The sequence below is a fragment of the Typopeltis vanoorti genome, chromosome 18 (genome assembly GCF_054136105.1).
Source record: "Typopeltis vanoorti isolate ZY-2024b chromosome 18, IOZ_Tvanoo_1.0, whole genome shotgun sequence".
Lineage (NCBI taxonomy): Eukaryota > Metazoa > Arthropoda > Arachnida > Uropygi > Thelyphonidae > Typopeltis > Typopeltis vanoorti.
Genome location: NC_143566.1, coordinates 108,780,318 through 108,799,829, shown reverse-complemented (window position 1 = coordinate 108,799,829; position 19,512 = coordinate 108,780,318). Strand labels below are relative to the sequence as shown.

Sequence of the window (19,512 nt, the reverse complement as noted above, 5' to 3'; positions counted from 1 at the left end):
TATTCAAAATGCTACAGTTATATGATGTAAACGGGATATTATATCGAGCAATACACAACCTCTATTTGAGCTTTAAGTTAGCAGTTAAAATTGAAGGAGGCAAGAAGATAGTTTGATGTTAAATCAGGTTTGAGACGAGGATGTACATTATCCCCTCTGTTATTCATTATCTATATGGATCACATTATGAAGGAAAGCAGTATTAAACCAGATATCAAAATTGGAGGTTTTAATCTCAGATCTTTACTTTATACAGATGATGTTATACTTCTAAATAAATCCAGTAAAGTCTGCAAGATTCCTTGACTAAATTTAACTGTTGTAATAAATTTGAATATGAAAGTCAACAATAAAAAGACAAAGACAACTGAAAATAGCCAGAAACAGTGAAATTAACAGCATTCTGAATGAAGAACCTATTGGAACAAGAAACATTTCAGCTATTTAGTCACAATTTTTAGTGAAGATGGCAAATTAAATATGAAAACAGACAACAGAATTAGCAATGCTGGTAAGAAGTCAGCTGAATAAATTTCTATAGAATAAAAGAGACAGACAAAATACAAAATAGTGTTCAAACCAATTTTAAACTTATGGATCAAAGACTTTGGTTAGAAATAAAACACTTAAAGACCACAGATAGAGTTCTGAAAAAGATTAGTGGAGTGACCAGATGGCATCAATGGCAGTATCATATTAAAAATGAGGATATTAGGAAGGAACATGCCATTGTTAGCATTCAGAATATGTTAACAGAGCTAATCTCAGGTAGTATAGTCACCTAAAGACATTATCTCCACTGTTATTCATCATCTATATGGATCACTTTATGAAGGAAAGTGGTATCAAACCTGATATCAAAATTGGTTATGTTAATTAATATGAGCTCTTTACTTTATACAGATGATGTTATACTTCTAAATAAATCCAGTAAACTCTGCAAGATTCCTTGACTAAATTTAATAATTGTTGTAATAAATGTGGTATGAAGTGCCTTAGAAGACAAAAATATCAGATCTGATAATGTTGGGGTCTTGACAGATAGCAGATTAATTTGGAGGGAAATTGTTGATCAGAAGTTAGTATTACATGAGAAAAGTTCATAATTGCTGTCATATTATCCTGAACACCCACTGAGGAATATCAGGAATATCATGATGAACAGATGGCATCAATGGCAGAATAACTGAAAATGAAGATATTAGGAAAGAATTTCATTGTTAGCATATAAAATTGCATGAACAGAAAGTCCAATCTAAAGCAGTATTGTTACTTAAATAATGAGTGGAATGTTAGCAAAACGTTTAATGCTAAGATGGCAAGGAAAAAAAATCGTATAGAAGACCAAGATCTAATGGACTGATGCAGTCAGAATACCCCACAATAAAGAAATGCAAGATATGAGAATATGGAAGTGCTGAAAAGTGACTAATTTGGAAGAAAATTGATAATAGATTTTTTTTCTTCAAATGAAATATGAGAGTAAGCTGTCAATAATACTTTGTATCTTTAAAAAAAAAATAATAATAATAATAAATGAATAAATAAAATAAAATAAATTATATTGTCCAGGGAATAATATTCTTGTTTAATCCTTTATTCAAGTGTAAGCAATCTAAGTTTGCATGTGAAGTATTTGTACGTATTGCAAATGACTTTCATTTGCCTTACTATCGTATAATGCAAAACACATTTCCTTTCAGAAGTATAATGCTATGCATTATGGGAGTCACCACCCATACTGAATGACCTTTGGGGTCTCATCAGTGGGAGCTAGACCCAGAATAATACAAAGGTTAAATTAATGCAGAAGTCATATTTCTCATTTATAATTAGTAAAAAGAAATATCACCTTATTATTAAAAAGGTACAAGATGAGATGACCTTTAGGATATCCATATAGAATCATGGATTTGTTGCATTAAAAAGAACGAAAACTTAAATATTTTGGACATTAACTAGATAAGAAGGCATTCAGAAATTAATATTAGAAGGGAAACCGGATGGAAAAAGAGGGACAGGTAGACCCAGGAGAATGTGGTTTAATGACACTAAAGACTGGACTAGCTTTAATTACCATAAATGTTCCACAGCAGCAAAAGAAAAAAAAGTTCTGTGACATGGTTGCCAACCTCTTCTAGGGTATGAAACTTGAAGAAGTCATGAAGATATGGCATGCACAAACCGTTTGCTTACACTTGGTTAAAGGATTAAACAAGAATAGATAAAACAGAACACACAATTCCTATCTGAAAAAAAGGAACATAAATGGCACTTTAAATTTAGCAACCAGTAAATCTGGCCTTTCTGATCATGCCCTGAATATTCTACATAGAATTGACTGGAAAGGCACCTGTTTACATCACACCAAAATGCAGTAGGAGCATAAATTTAAGGAGGCCTGTGAAATTCTCATCAATTACCCTGATCTTAACAATAATGGTGGTCTAAAAATCCCAAGAATATGGATGGCACATATTCTACCCACAACCTTTTGGTCTAAGAGTTAATTGTAAGTAATCTAGAATCTTAACTCTAGTATAATAGCACTCATGTTAAATTATGGATTAGGCCACTATTACTTTGTTGCATTAAAATTATCTATATGAATTTGTTCTCTGATGATGTTATAAATAGAATACAGCTCTGATGTAGTTTTTTTTTTTTTACACTAAAAGGTCAGGCCAATAGAATAACAGTTGATCAAATCATTGTCACTTTGCCATACTGTTTGAAATGTAGTGCAGCTTCGTCTTGGTGTGTGTACTCTAGATGGCCCTAACACGAAGGTCGAAACATCAGGAAATTAAAATAATTATTCCTAATCTAACACAGTTGTAGTCTTCATAATTTTTCTGAAATGAATACTTGGTAACTAAGTGAAAAAAAAAAAAAAAAAAAAAACTTGGTATCTAAGAACAATAAACCTTGTGTGTTTGAGGAATAAACTGAATGAAACCTATGCAGAATGAATGAAATGAGACCTAAGTAACTGCATAATTACACCAAAGCAACTAATGTATTGAAAAAAAGTATTATCATAACTCAAATTCCATATGTTCCTGGGCTAGTTTGTATGTTATGAAGGATAAAAATCCCCTATAGCAGATTATATGATGAATCAAGTTTGTCAACCAAAGCATAACAGTTGCTACTGATTAAGCTAGAAAAGTTTTAGGACTCCTAAGATATTTGCAGAGGGTCACTGAGGGAACTACCATGACATCCAATCAAAAGGAAGAATTTTGAATTTTTTTTTCTATTGAAAATTTTATTCTAGGACAGTGATGGCGAACCTATGACAAGTGTGTCAACAAACTGCAATGTTTTGGGCGATATGCCAGCGTTTATCAACACCCGACAACAATAAATTTCAATAAATGATCAGTTTGGCAGAAAATTTAATCAATTTAGAACATACAATTAAAAGAATTAAGTATCCAGATGTAGTAGTATACACTACTATTGAATTAAATGATTTCAAATGGCTACAAATTGAAAGATTAGAGCTGAAGTTAGCAATGTTTCCAGGCCAGCATCTTGACTCAAGTGTTTGTCGACCTGAGGTCTCAACTTGAGGATCTGGAAAGAAATCACCTGCAGAATAAAGAGTGTGACTAACTATGAACAAGAAATTCTGAATGCTTGGAACCAAATACTGGAAACTTTTAGCACTCTTAAAAATCTAACAATGGCTTTACTCACAATTTTTCCCACTACATGCTCTTGCGAGACATTATTCTTGGCATTAAATATCATTAAAATGAACAAAAGAAAGAGACTGACGGATGAAGTTAGTGCTGCTTGCTTGGGCTTGAAGTGCAGAAAGTACTCACCTTCAATTTCAGACTTATCCATTAAGACTCGGCAACAAAAGAAGTCATTAACTGATGTTAATCAAATCAAATGCAATGTGTTCCATATTTTTATTATTTTTTTTTTCAAATTCACTATTATTAAAAGTAGGGTAATTTCTAGTGAACTATTTTAAGCCTAATTATCAGTAGGCATATTGTTTTCTCTATTGTAAATCACTGAATTTTCATTATTATTATTTTACATGTGTCTGAGTCATTTTGGTAATTATTTGGCATTTCAATATATAATACATAACAACACACATGATTGGACTATTTTTTTTAAATAAATGAATATATAAAGAATTGTTTCTCTTTTGTTCGAGGAGGGGGGGGAGGGCTAGGTATTTTCCGAATTTTTGATACGCCGAACCTAAAAAACGTTCACCATCACTGTTTTCTAGGAAAAAGATTTAGTTTAATTAAGAACTAGTTAAATTCTATTCCAGAATGAAAATCATGTCAATATAAACCAAAATAATCACAAATTTTAGTTTATATTAAACTGATGTTTTACTCTAACATGGTAGTTGTTTTCATAATTTTTATAATGAATTCTGATCACCATGTAACCATGAAGGAAAGGCAAAATATTAACATAGCCATTAAGGCAAATGGTCACAGATGAAAAGCTGCTGCGAAAGATGTTCCATTACGCAATTCTGTTGTCGTGTGGAAACTGGTTCTGTACAATTATTGTGCCCTGAATTTGTTGCTACTGCATGGAAAGGCATGCTTAATATCTTGAGCATACTGGGAAGTTAATAAGCCTCATTCTGTTTTCAAAGTTGCACAAAAGTTACTTAACTTATGTGATAATGGTAAATAAAAGATGCCAAGTACTTATAAACACACATATCCCCTCCAGTTATCCTGTTTCATTTTTGTTTGCTTCTTTCTACTTATTTTTCACCTCCTTTTGTTTTTGGTTATTCAAAATCATTGAATTAGTTTGCTAATATAATTATCAGAGCCTCAAAAATAAATATTAATCACTTGTAATGGATGAATTACTAGTGGCAAGTAGGTTTTTAATTCATGCAGCTGTTATTAGTATTACTAATTATAGTTAGCACAGCTGAAAAATATCCATGCTTGTAGTACAATTTCTACATGCGACATCTAAAAACTAAGATCCTAAACAAAACCATACACACAATTCTATAGTGTCACACTGTATTACGTTGATACATTTGTCATTCAGCTTCATCTGGATATATCAAATATTTTAATACAATTAAACAGCCATTCAGTATTTCTAAATAAACAGCTGTTTAGTCACATCACTGTTCTTTCAATTGCCATTAAATGCTTCATCTAGAAGAGACTGGTTATTTGCATAGGAACTCTTAACTGAACTAATCCATATATTATGAAAAGCCTTATAACAGCTTAAGATTGGATGAATAATTATCCTACATTAGATTACTAAAAAATCTGAACTTTTAACATATACCATTGTAATAGATCACACCATAACCAAAAAAGAAGTTCAGTTATTCTCATGGCTAAATTTAAAAGAGCAGACTTCAAATAATCTGAATTGCCATAACCAATAAGAAGTCTAGAAATGTAAAATATTCCATGAATTTGCTACACTGAGAGATAAAGTACAATATTTATTCTAAATATCAACTATATAACTGGTAAAATATTGCAAATTGCAGCATTTTCTTAGAACACAGTCTTTTTTTTTTTTTGCAATGGTATTTCAGCAATTTATTAATGATAATAAAATTAAACTGGATAACAAATGATATTATACTTACTTTTGAATTTTGCTTTTTAGCACCAGCTGATAACTCAAAGTTCTTTCACATGATTGAGTTGGGTCTCGCTGGTTATCGTTAACATTTGCTTTTACAACCCATTGACTATTGAAAGCAGTGAAACGAGATGTCTCATAGTATAACTTGTGAATAAATTCATCTGTTCTGTATGGTTTAAACTGCAGGTCTGAAATAAATTATAAAATCCATGCTTAAATGAATTTTTAGCTGAAAAACACAGTATATTTTATGACCAATTTGAATATTATTGGTCTAAAACAAATGTGGTTACTTTTTTTTTTTTTTAGTGTAGTTCCTCATCTGCTGTTGTTAAATAGGAAACATAACCCATTTTGAAGAAATCACAATGGGCAAGCATATTCAAAATACATAAAATACAAACATCAGGTTTAGCTATCCACAAACCACAGAGAAACAGTGTTTCTTTGTAGTAAACTGCCTTATATCTCATAATTACAATTATAAGTTCAAGAAAGATCAGAAATTATTTGTTCATCAATATAGTACAATAAGAACTAAGGTTTAAAGTACTCGACCACATGTGATCCGCTCTTATAAGAATGGATCACGATTTAAGCAAGCAGTAATAGAATATGAAAGACATAATATTTATTCTGGAGGCTATTGAAAAAAAAAAAAAAATTGGAAATTGAGGAAAAAGAGTACCATAAAAAGGAATCCATGGTGATAAAAATGACAAAAACTGAGAGATGTGCTTTGTCTGGAGTAATTACTTTGAAATATTTGTTAAATAAAACAAGAAATCATAATGGTGATAGAAAATATTCAAGAAAAATGTATTGAAATTCAGAAACTAGAAAAGTCATCAAAATGAAATGGGAAAAGGCAACTGATGTAGATGATATCTGACTAGAAATGCTGAAGGAGATATAGAAGTTTGACAGTGAATCCACTACATAATTTAGAAGGCATGGTCAGAATTCTGGATGACTGGAATACATATCTCATAGTTCCCATCTGTAAAAAAAGGAAATAAAACAGTGTGAGAACTTACCTACTGAACATTTCAGTTAAGATTTATTAAAGTACACCTAAACCTCTTTTTACGCAATAGATATGTTCCTAAAAATTACACGTAAAGAGAATTCGCGTAAGAACTACTGACTCCATAGAAAAAGTGAAGATTGGTTCCAAACCTGAAATATAAGCAAAATAATGAAAAAAAAAAACATTAAATTCGTTAGGATCATAAGATTTTTATTTACATTTCATGGAGAACAGACATACATATAATGAATTTTAATAACTTAAAAAAAAAAAACATATTCATTTCAATTGTTTGCTAAGGATTCTATAAAAAAATTATGTTATTCGCTATCAGTTTCTGACAATAAACACAAAAGCTTTTGTTTTCATGAGACTGTAATATCACTAGAACTATTTGATATGGTATTATCGTCATCGACTTCCGCCTGAACTTGTGGAATTCTTCTTGTCATGTCTTGAACAAAAGTACCACTGGTTGTTTCAGTAGTTTTAGGCATGAACTCAGTTATTAATCGCTGTGTTGATGCTTCAGATAAGTTGGGATATAATTCTCTGTATGAAGACATTATTAACAACTTAAGCTCACCTGAAAACTTCCCAGCACGTTCTTCATTTGAATAATGTCAGGCAAAATAATTGCCTAAATTACTGGCCAGTTTAAGACCTTTAATTATATCAGCAATAAAAGTAGGATTATCTTGATCATTATCTTCTTTGCTTTCAGGAGTCTCCGAAACAATCTCCACTATTTCATCTTCGCTAAGAGGTTTATCAATTAACAATTCTTCAATATCTGCCAACGTAAAATCATCGAATCCTTCTCTGCTAATTTCACATGCCAAACTTATTATATTAGGGAATTCTGCAGTATGATTGAAGGGAACAGGAGCAGTCTCTTTAACACACGTGGGCCAAATAGCTTTCCAGCATGCATTCATAGTTTCTGGTCTCAATTCAGATAACGATAACCGAACCTGATCAATACAATCCATAACTGAAAATTTTTTCCACACATCCATAACTGACAGTGTTTCATCATTTAGCTTGTTCAAAACGTACTGAAATGTTCGTCTGACATAATATGGTTTAAAATTCGCAATTGTACCCTGATCTAGAGGTTGTAGTAATTATGTGGTATTGGGCGGCAGAAAAAAAAATTGCACATTTGGGTGTTCTATGGCAAGATGACAGGGTGCATTATCAATTAAATGGGAGACCCTTGTCATTCAAATAGCGTCTAACTTCTGGCACAAAATGTTTATGGAACCACTCAGTGAAAATATCAATGGTCACCCAAGCTTTTTTTGTTGGCCATCCAATGAGCTGGCAATTTTTGAAAATCTACGCCTTTTATCGGCCGTGGTCTTAATGATCGATTTATGAGGAGTGGTTTTAACATCCGATCTCCTAAAGCGTTCGAACAAAATAGGAGTGTTATGCGATCCTTTGCTGCTTTGAACCCACCAACAGTTTTTTATATTTTTGATAAGTAAGTTATGTTTGGCATTTTTTTTTTTTTAGAAAACGCCGGTTTCATCCATATTCCAAACTTGTTCACGAGTGTAACTGTAACCTCCCTCCATCTTTAATTGTTTTAGCAAGTTTTTGTGGAAATGATTTAGCAGCTGTTTCATCAGCAGAAGCCGTTTCACCTTTAATTTTTATATTATGAAGAGCATGTCTTTTACTAAACTTAGCCAGCCAACCATTGCTTGCATGAAATTCATATTTTTTCCTCGATTGAGATGAAGTATCTGGCTGCAGTTTTTTAATCTGTTCATAAAATGAACAGATTAAAAAAAAAAAAAGATAATATTCAAAATTATTTTTTGCACATTATCTTCTATCCACATCACTAAAGCTTTTTCGGCCTTTTCTAGAACAACATTTCTTGTTGATAATTTTGCACTTGATTTTGTACCAGAACATACCGATTTTCTAATAGTCTCTATATTTTTCTTTATAGATCTGACAGTTGATTCAGGGACTCCAAAATGCTTACCCACAGCCGTCGCACCTTCCCTAGTTTGAAGACAATCTAAAATTTGAATTTTTATATCCAAGGAAATGGCTTTCCATTTTTTTTTTTGGTTATCGGCAACATCATGTGAGGGCTGGATTAAAATCTTCGGTTAATAAATTGAAAGTTTGAAAAATTACATATAGCTTACCATTTATTAACTTTATAACGCGATTTTTATTTTGATTTCACTTAAAAAATGCAAATACAAAAAATGCGATAACTATGTTGTCTACTCAAACTGCTAAGAACTGCTTTTTTATGTGCAGTCAGTTATGTATTGTAATTCGGGGAATTCCCAATAAATGAAATTCGTAATTTAGAATTTTCTTAATTAAAATGAGAATGCAATTCTACAAAATTCTCAGAATTTTCTAGAATTTAGAATTTTCTTAATTGAAACAAGAATGCAATTCTACAAAATTCTCAGAATTTTCTTGAATTATGGATTTTTTCCTAACTTAGACTTTAGGTTGGTTGCGTAAAAGTGAATAAAAATAGCGTAAAAAAAATTATTTTTGATATCACAATTCGCATAACTTCAAATTTGCATAAAAAGAGGTTTAGGTGTATACTTTGAGAAAAGGGTGCTTAAGGGTCAAAGCTGTATAACTGAGAGGAGACTTCCACATAGCCTTTAAAGGAATGTGGAGAACCGACCAGGGTTTCTGACCTAATGTCCAATCCTCACCTTCTCGTGGTACACACTGTTTGGTATCTACCTGGATACTGAACAAACGAGGATAGGCTGGCAATTTGGGATTTAGCCGAACAAATTGTATTCTTATTGGCTTAAACCAATATAGAAAATGATGGTACAACATGACAAAATTTCATGCAGGCTGGGGCGTCGCCTGGTTAAACAAGACCCCCATTATTTTTGCCAGGGAAAACAGTGAAAAGTCAGCTACTGGAACAAATCTGAAAGCACACCCCAACTCAACATCACCAGAGTTAAAGATCGGTACTATCAACATAAGAAGCCAGAATAGCAAAGTAATGGAGCTAGCTGAAGAATTAGATAAGTACCAGATCGACATAATAGGAGTGACTGAAACAAAAAAAAGACAAAAACTGGTGAGATCTTTCTGAGCAATAAATACAAAATGTTATATTCAGGCAATGACAATCAATGAAAAGAAGGAGTAGCCATAGTATTCAACACAAAATACGAGGCTAATCTTCTTGAATGGCAGGCAGTCTCAAGTAGAGTGATGTGGGCAAATATCAGAATGGAGAACTGGACAATGAGACTTATTTGTGACTATGGTCCCACAGAAGGTTCTACTAAGGTAGAAGTGGAAGAATTTTTTGATGCTATAGAAAAAGCAACTGATACAATGAAAAAGGAAAAGTTGCTCCTTGTTGAGGATCTAAATAGCAGACTAGGAAATGAATGTCACACATACAAAAATATTTGGGGAAAATTTGGAGAAAAGAGCAGAGCTAATAATAATGACAAATACCTGTTGAATTTCTGCTCAGGACATGGACCGGTTATTACTAATACCATGTTCCAACATAAAAAGGTGCACAAATTCACATGGAGAGAAGAGGCAAGGAATAAGTAAAGTCTCATTGACTATGTTATTGTTGATAGTGATGTTTTCTCCCTGCTGCAGGACACCAGAGTGTACAGAGCATTTGAAATTGGAAACGATCACTATTTAGTCTTGAGCAGGATAAAACTGAATTTCATATTGAAAAGAATAACATGTAAGAAAGTTTTAAAGCACATAAAAGTTGAGCAGTTATCAGATGTGAACTGTAGACTAAAATACACAAAGATGATTGAAGAAAAAATGAAAGAGTTTGAGAACAGGAATCAAACCTTGGAGATTCAGTGGCAAACTCTGAAGAAAACATTGATTGATTCTGCCAGAGAGGCATGTGGTGAGGTTATCTGCAAGGATAAAAAAAAATCAGAACTCCCTGGTGGACACAGGAAGTTAAAGAGGCAGCGAAGGAAAAGAAGAAAGCATATCAAAAGTTCCTGGCAAATAAGTCGGCCTTTGCTCTTAGTGAATACAGAGACAAATGTAAGAAAGCAAAACACTGTGTAAAACTGGCTAAACAAAAGTCATGGGAGGACTTTGGCAAGAATATAGAAAATAAATATCAAGAAGGTGGTAAGATATTCTGCAGGAAAGAGTGCTGTAAAAGGAGTTAGAGATGATAAAGGTGACATGAAAACAGGAGAAAAAGATATCCTTGAAGTATGGAGTAATTATTTCGAAAAATTGCTAAATGAAACAAGCAGTGATAGCACACACACAGTGGTAAAAAAACATTCAACAGGTATACAGTCAGGAACACATATCCATACTTGAGGTAGAAAAAGCCAAAGGCTTGAAATGTGGAAAGGCAGCAGGAGTAGATGATATTCAACCAGAAATGCTGAAATATGGTGGTATAAAAGTCTTACAGTGGCTGCGCTGCATAGTTCAGAAAGCCTAGACAGAGGGACGAATTCCCAATGATTGGAATAGAGTTCTAATAGTACCCATATATAAAAAGGGAAATAAAACTGAATGTGAGAATTACAGAGTATTTCCCTACTGAGTGTTCCTGGCAAGATCTATGCAAGCATACTTGAGAAATAGTTGAGAAGAATTGTGGAAGAAAAGCTTGGTGAAGAACAAGCTGGATTCAGGCCAAACAGAGGCTGTCAGGATCAGATCTTCACTTTATGACAAATAGTTAAGAAAGCATGGGAATATAACAAAGATCTGTATTTAAGTTTTGACGATCTGGAAAAGGCATATGACAAGTTGCCAAGAGAGAAGCTATTCAATATACTAGTTGTATTATTTACTCAATTCAATATATGGTGTCAATGGGGCATTATATCAAGCAATACTTAGTCTTTATTTGAGTTGCAAGTCAGCAGTTAGAATTGAAGAAAGTACAGCAAGATGGTTTAATTTTAAATCTGGTATCAGACAAGGATGTACATTATCCCCTCTGTTATTCATTATCTGTATGGATCACATTATGAAGGAAAGTAGTATTAAACATGATATCAGAATTGGAGATGTTAATGTCAGCTCTATGCTTTATGCGGACAATGTTATACTTCTAAATAAATCCGCTACAAGTTTGCAGGATTCCCTGACTAAATTGAATAACTGTTGTAATAGACATGGTATGAAGGTCAGCATTAAAAAGACAAAGACAATGAAAATAGGTAGAATTGTTGAAAATGTTAACTGTGTTTTGAATGGAGAACCGGTGGAACAAGTAAAACATTTCAGCTACTTAGGCACGATTTTTAGTGAAGATGATAAATTAAATATGGAAATAGACAACAGAATCAACAAAGCTGGCACGGTAGGAAGTCAATTGAATAAATTCATATGGAATAAGAGAGAAATTAGTCTGAACAATAAGTTAAAACTGGTTTTAACTTATGGATCTGAGAGCTGGGTCAGAAGTGGAACACTTGACCAAAGACTAGAGACCGCAGATATGAGCGTCTTGAGAAAGATTAGAGGCGTAAATAGATGGCATCAATGGCAATATCATATTAAAAATGAGGATATTAGGAAAGAACTTGTCATTGTCAGCATCCAGGAATGCATTAGCAGAGCTAATCTCAGGTGGTATGGTCACTTAAACAGAATGGGCGAGGAAAGATTAGCCAAACAAGTGTTCTCTGCCAGGTTGGCAGGAAAACGACCCAGAGGAAGACCATGATATAGGTGGATTGATATGGTACAAAGTGCCTTAGATGATAGAAATATAAGATCTGGTAATGTTGGAGTCTTGACATGTAACAGACTGATTTGGAGGAAAATTGTAATTTTTCTCAGAAAACCTCATGTGGTGTCTAGTCTTTCATCAAGTGCTTTATTTCTAATCCAACTCTCAAGATCTATAAATTAAAACTGGTTTGAACAGTGTCATGTATACTGCTAGTTTGGCATTTTGGCTTATTTCACTCATTCCATATAAATTTATTCAGCTGAGTACCCACCATACTAGCTTTGCTTATTCTGTTGTCTATTTCCAGAATTAACCTGCTGTTATATTTCTTCTTTTTTCTGTATTTTACTTTATTTCTTATATACTGTTATCTTATTTTCCTTATATTTTCTGTAAGCCGTTTATTCTCTACTAAATTATTTTCTCCTTATTAATAAGCAGTCCTATTGGCCTCCCTATAGTTTAATCACACAACATTCTGATAGAGTTCACCCGTGAGCATTAACAAAATTTTTATTATAACTGCGCCAGCTAATACCTAGGATAGATGGGACTCTTACCTAGGATGGCTCTCTCAGAATGATACATGATGATTAAACTAAAATAAAGGTTTATATCTCTGTTCACTAATCTCTTTCATACAGTCATGGCTCGCTTTATTTATTTCATACATGTGAGTTCATCCCGCTAAGTTCGTCAATGTTTTATGAGCAGCTGTTTGAATTCATAAAGATAAAAAACTGGTCAGGCAGGTATTTAAAAGAAACATTTTAATAAACTTGAGAAGTTATACAAGTAAGCATTACTAACATAATATCTGAAATATTCTCTAGTAAAGTTATAGGTTCAATACTAATTCTACTAAACACACAAATTAACTTGCTTAGACCACTACTATGAGCAATTTAACGTTATTTCTTAGGTAACTGCCATTCCTTCTACACACAAGTGGTCATTAGTTATATTACTTTACACATTACTATTAGCTCATAGAGAGATAAACCTGGCCTTGTTGGGTAGACAATTCTTAATTAAATGGGCCTGAGCCAAATCTCAGATAATTCTTAAAGTTCCATAATATTAGTCCATTTTACAAATTCTCTTAGGGGATCACATTCTTTTATGACTGGAATTCACAAAACAAGTCTACTTTACCGCCCCTGATTTCGTCATTGTATTCAGCTCCCTCTGTTTCATCGCACGTGCACTTGTTTTGCTCTTCTTGGAAAGCGCCTTACTTTCTCTTTCCAGTAACTACCTTCCCCCCTCTTTGTATGCTTAACACAGGATGGTTAACAGTAACCCTTGAACTCTGGCTCACAGGCTTTGCTACTTTAGTATACATGAAATGGGGCTCTTAACTAGATTTAACAGCTTACATTGATATCTCTATCTGGCCCACATGCATTACAGATTATATCTTACAAACATTTTTATACAATTCCTTGTTCTTAAATTGATTTGTATTCATAAAAGTTATTTTATTCTATTGCCAACATTCCACATTCTCTGCCTAAGTTAAATTAAAGCTGTGTCCTGAATAATATGTGTTAAAGCATTTCTTAGTTTATTCAAGACACAACACTGCCATCTTTGCTAAAAACTGTGCCTAAATAGCTGAAATATTTTACTTGTATAGAATCTCCATTCAGAATGCAGCTGAAGTTTTCATGTTCCTGCCTATTTTCATAGTTTTGGTCATTTTATGACAGATTTTCATATGAAAAATTTTTATAGCTGTAATTCAATTTAGTTAGTGAATGCTGGAGACTTGCACTAGATGTAAAATTATGGAGACTACAACCATGTTAGTAATAATTTTAAATTTCCTGATGTTTCGACCTTCATGTTCAGGTTATCATTTGGAGTACACATATGCATAAGCTAGATTACATTTCTATTAGTAAGCTAAAGTGAATGATTTGATCAATTGTTATTCTACTGGACTGATCTCTAGTGAAAAAAAAACTAGATCAAAGCTATATTCTATTTATAACATCAGAGAACAAATTCATATAGACAATTTTAATACAACAAAGTAGTGGACTAATCCATAATTTAACAAGAGTGTTATATTAGAGTTAGGACTGTAAGCAATCCAGGATCATAATTAACTCTTAGACAGAAGTAGGTAGAATATGTGTCATCCATATTCTGGATTTTCAGACCACCATTACTGTTAAGATTAGAATGGTTGATAAGAATTTCACAGGCCTCCTTAAATTTACACTCATACCACATTTTAGTGTGATGTAAACAACAGGTGCATTTCCAGTCAATTCTACATAGTGTATTCAGGGCATGATCAGAAAGGCCAGATTTACCATAGTTATTAAATTTAATATGGTGTTTACATTCCTTTTTTCTGATAGGAATTGTGTGTCCTGTTTCACCTATATAGGTGCAATGAATGTAGTATACTCCAGGGTGGGCCAGTGGGCTTGTTTTTCAAAATTTTCAGACAGAAATTCAGATAGAATTTCAGAGATTCAAACATAGAGGGGACCGCTATGGGTTCCCCCTCTTGGCAATTTTTACATGGAAAATTTTGAGAAACAAGCCATAGGGTATATGGCATAAAGAGTAAAGCAGATTTGTTCTTAAAATTATTAATTAGTATAAATATTCAAGTTGTGCACTTTATGTATGCTTATCAAACTGATATTTTAAAAATAGCCAACTATTGAAATAAGTTTAACTTAAGTAAAAGGGATTAAAAAGGATTATGTCTAGGACCTAAAAGCTAACTATAGTGCTAAAAGTCATTAAAAAGGAAGTTTCCTGCCTTCGTTGAAGGTCAAGACTGCTGACATCAGAGTGACCACAGGATATTCAGGGGTCTCAGACCCTGAATCACGGACTCCTGAGAACAGTATATAGGAAGCCTGAAAAGGCAAGCCACTCTCTCTCTCTCTCTCTCGTCGTCATCTAACTGCAGTCTGCCATTCAGTTTGGAGTCCTCTGTATATAATCCATGGAGATATGGGCGGTCCTAGAGAAGAAGTGAAAGTTTCCGCGATGTATAGGAAGTAAAAGGAACTTGCCTTGTGCACCGAACGCAGGACGGCGTGAGTTGACCTAGTTCCTTTGGCGAAGATGTGCAGCTGTTCCTGCACGTGAATTACGAAAGGATGCCTATCGAGTACTGTATGAGGAATTCCAGCATGCTGAGCAGATCGGAGAAGTCGGCAGAAACGGCTAAAGATCTTATGTGCTAATAGGACTATTAGCACATAATTTCCACGAGAAGTCGGCAGAAACAGCTAAAGATCTTATGTGCTAATAGGACTATATGTATTGTCGAGGACTTGTGAGAATAATTAATACAAAGATTTCTAAAGTATGAAAGGATGATTGCGAGTCCACTGGACTTAATGTTACCAGGCTAAATGAGAATGCTGCAGATAGCAAAGACTGAAATTGTAATGATAGCATAAGTAAGGATAGTGACTGCCAGAATTGCATGAGAATCTCCTCTCATAGTGAATGGGAAGTTTAATGTTTATTAAATAGAAATTGAAATTCATGTCAAGGTTATGAAAAGAGTTGGGTGATATGTCTATACTAGTGTAAATGTTTTTTTAAGTTAAAATAAATGTTTTGTTTGCTTAATAGAGACTATTGCCTGATCTTTGTACGATGCACTACCTCGTAAAAACTTTGAACCTGTTTGTTTAGAACTTGAGAAATTGCCACTACTGTCAATTAAGCCCACAAATAGATTTTAGCTACATCCTACAGGTGCTATAACACATCTCCAATGCTCTACGTCTAGAATTCAGGTGGTGCAGTCATTAATCAAATAAATTTTCCTGTCTTCTGTTAGCACAGGAGATAGTTTTCTGTATCAGTGAATAAGCCTAGTTCATAAGCTTATTCAGCAGTGTCACCGTTTGTAGGAATTGTAAGGTTAAAGTGATACTAAGAAAAGATTAAGGAATTAAGACGGCCACACACACTACAAGATAAGAAACAAGACAACTTTATAACAACAGGCACAATCGACAAACAATTATTACATCATTATAGATTTCAGTTAATTTCTTATTTTTTAATTTTCAGGTGACTGATTCTATGGAACTATTAGGCATTTCCACGAATAAACGAATGATGAATAGATAAATTTATATAGGGAAAAAGAGAGAAATTGAGCAAAAACATTAAACTAGCAATATACAACGTAAAGTGTTCAAACCAGTTTCAAATCTTATGGATCTGAGAACTTGAAGTAGCTGGTTAAAGACTAGTGACCACAGTTCTGAGAAAAATTAGGAGCATGAACAGATTGCATGAATGGCAGAATCATTAAAAATAAGGATGTTGAGAAGGAATTTTACACTGTTAGCATTTTAGAATGTGTGTGAGCTGGTCTAATCTCAATAGATTAGCAAAGGTGATGTTTGATAGCAGGAAAAAGACCCAGTGGAAGCCAATATCTAGGTTGATGCAGTTAGTGGATTACAAGACCAAAACATAAAATGTGACAATGCTGGAGTCCTAACAAGGACAGACTAATTTGGAGGAAAACAATAGGAAGTCAGTGATAATATAAACCTTTCATATAAGTTTATTTGGTATTTTGTATGCCCCTTAATATCAAATGTATATTAAGAATTTGATGATATGAAAGAAAACATCCACCATATCAACAATGACATGTTACACGTGAAGTCTGTTTTACTGGAAAGTATTTAACATTTTCACTTTTGAAAATACAGTTATTGTATGTACATTTAACATCCTTGAAATATATATTTTATGTAATTTTAATCCTGAAGATCATTCTGCAAAACACTGTAAACAAATATTTATACTCTGAATACCCTATATTTTCTTGATATCCATTAAAAAGTTGATAAATAAAACTGGGAGCCACAATTCAATATTAGCCCGACTAAAAATAAAAAACTTGTATAATTAGAGCTGCATTGAATATTCAGTTCTGTTTTGGTATTTAGCCGATTTAGTGTGTTTTTCAGATATTCAGCTTAAGCATTACAAAGATTCGGTATTCAGCTGGCCAGAGAAGAAAATTCTTATTCTTAATGCATCACAGAACAACGAAAGAAAAACACAGTACTTTCTTCTGTGTTTTTATTTTAGTTTATATTTATGCAGTCTTAAAAATTGTTTATATTAGAATGTATTAAAGCTGGATTGAAATATTCAAGAAAGCAGTTTTGGTCATTAAAAAAAAAAAAAAAGTATCTGAAAATTTTACGATTTATGTGAGAAGTCAAAATTTGCATAGCATAAAATATGAAACAATATCTTTGACACAGGAAAACAGAAATACAATGATTAATCATGTAAAAATGCAAGCATAGTGATGAATTTATAAAGCAAAATGAAACAGAAAAATCAGAACCATGGATGTTATTGAATCCAACCATATTTTATAGCTACATGTAGAAATGATTCAAAAATTTACCAAAGAGTTTATGAGAACATAAACTTCAGCATCTGAGGTGTCCTTGAACAATTTTATATAACCTGATAAAATGAATAAATGATCAAGCCTGAGTTTAGTTACAAAAAAAGGCTAATGTTATATTAGGCTGGAATATTAAAAATTCCCCTGATAAAGAGAAGAAACAATTATCAAAATTGTAGAGAATAAATATGAAGAAAGCTTTATCAGAATTAAGTAGGGATAAAAAAATCAAATGTTCTATAAATATGGTTAATAACACTAAATTGCATTAATAATGGATTTGGTGAATATCAAACACAGGTCTTGACATAGAATGTGTATCAAATGAGGAAAATATATACATGTGCTAGCCAAATAACAAATATATTGCAGTGAGTTTAAAAGGAGGGTTATTCACTGTAAAATATTGTGGTCTTTTCAAATTTTATTCCACATGCTAATGTAGGGTTACTCACTGATGCAAATATAACTAAACAGTTCAAAAAGCATCTGTATGACTCAGGTATTTAGCAGTAAAGCACGTAGAGAAATAAAATAGAAAGGGCATTCAGAAATTTATATAACTGAAATACTGATTAGTACAGAATTAACAGGCTTTACTTGTAACAAATAGTCTCCAGTTATGCTGGTTCTACATTTATCAATAAATAAGTCTCAGTTTAAAGCAAAAAGCTTTCCAATAACAGCAGCTAATTTGTGCCTGAAAATATAAAATTCTATAGAATTTGATTCCTCACCCACCATTCTCGAAAAAAAAAACCACTGCATTAATAGTTTAACTTATTTATTCGTTAATTGCATATAATATAAATTTGAGAGAAAACTCATTTTGTCAAAAATGCCTTAACTGATATTAATAAAAATCAAGGGAAAAATAATACTTGTACTCACCATTAAAAGTGATCTTTTCAAATGACAATAATTCAAAGACACGGCTATAAAGCTGCTGTTCCTGCTGCATTTGCCTGTCTATTAATTCCAATGCTTCCATCACTTCACTTCCCGATTTATGAGGATGTACACAAACTTCCTGATGAGATAAATGTTCATGATATGGTCCCAGCCATTGACAACCAATTCGACCATATCGACAACGTGTTAACCTTTACAAATAAAAAAAGTTTTTATTAATAATTTCACTTTCAAAATCAAAATGAAATTACTGTATTGGAAAAATTAGCATTAAGCACAACACAAAAGTGGTAGGACCGAGAGAAAGTCATGTTATCTGATGCATTCATTAATTTGAAAGGCTTTAGATGTTTTTCTCCAACTGTGGTTCATGGATTCCTCGAATTTACAGGTTATGTATGAAAATCAAAAATTTTATTTTTGATGTAGAAAATTGCATCTTGCAAAACTGCTTACTTCACAGTTAGCAGTGCAGACATCAAATGTTATATATATATTATAAAACTTCTACAAAATACAATCAAATTATTAAATTTGATTTAATAATTATGAAAAAAATCTGCCTCTTTGGATCATGCCTTGGGCACTACATAGAACTGAATGGAAAAGCACCTTGTTCTTTACATTGTACTAAAACTTCAGTATGAATGCGAATTTAAACAAGTCCATAATCAACCATCTTAATCTCAACACAGTAATGGCCTAAAAATCTGAAGAATAAGAAATGCACACACATAAACCCACATAATTTATGATTATGCTTGAAACAGAAGTTAAGACCTAATT

At 32.7% G+C, this 19,512-nt stretch overlaps 1 protein-coding gene across 1 annotated transcript in view; it reads right to left on the bottom strand.

Annotated features, from left to right (window-relative positions):
- LOC150097050 (zinc finger TRAF-type-containing protein 1 homolog) overlaps positions 1-19,512 on the bottom strand; it is a 75,816-nt gene that overhangs the window by 48,077 nt on the left and 8,227 nt on the right. Inside the window, exons 3-4 of the mRNA XM_090408115.1 lie at positions 18,706-18,917; positions 5,627-5,813 (exon numbers count right to left, since the gene is read on the bottom strand). Coding sequence (XP_090264241.1) covers positions 5,627-5,813; positions 18,706-18,917 — 399 coding nt within the window. The remainder of the gene's footprint in view (positions 1-5,626; positions 5,814-18,705; positions 18,918-19,512) is intronic.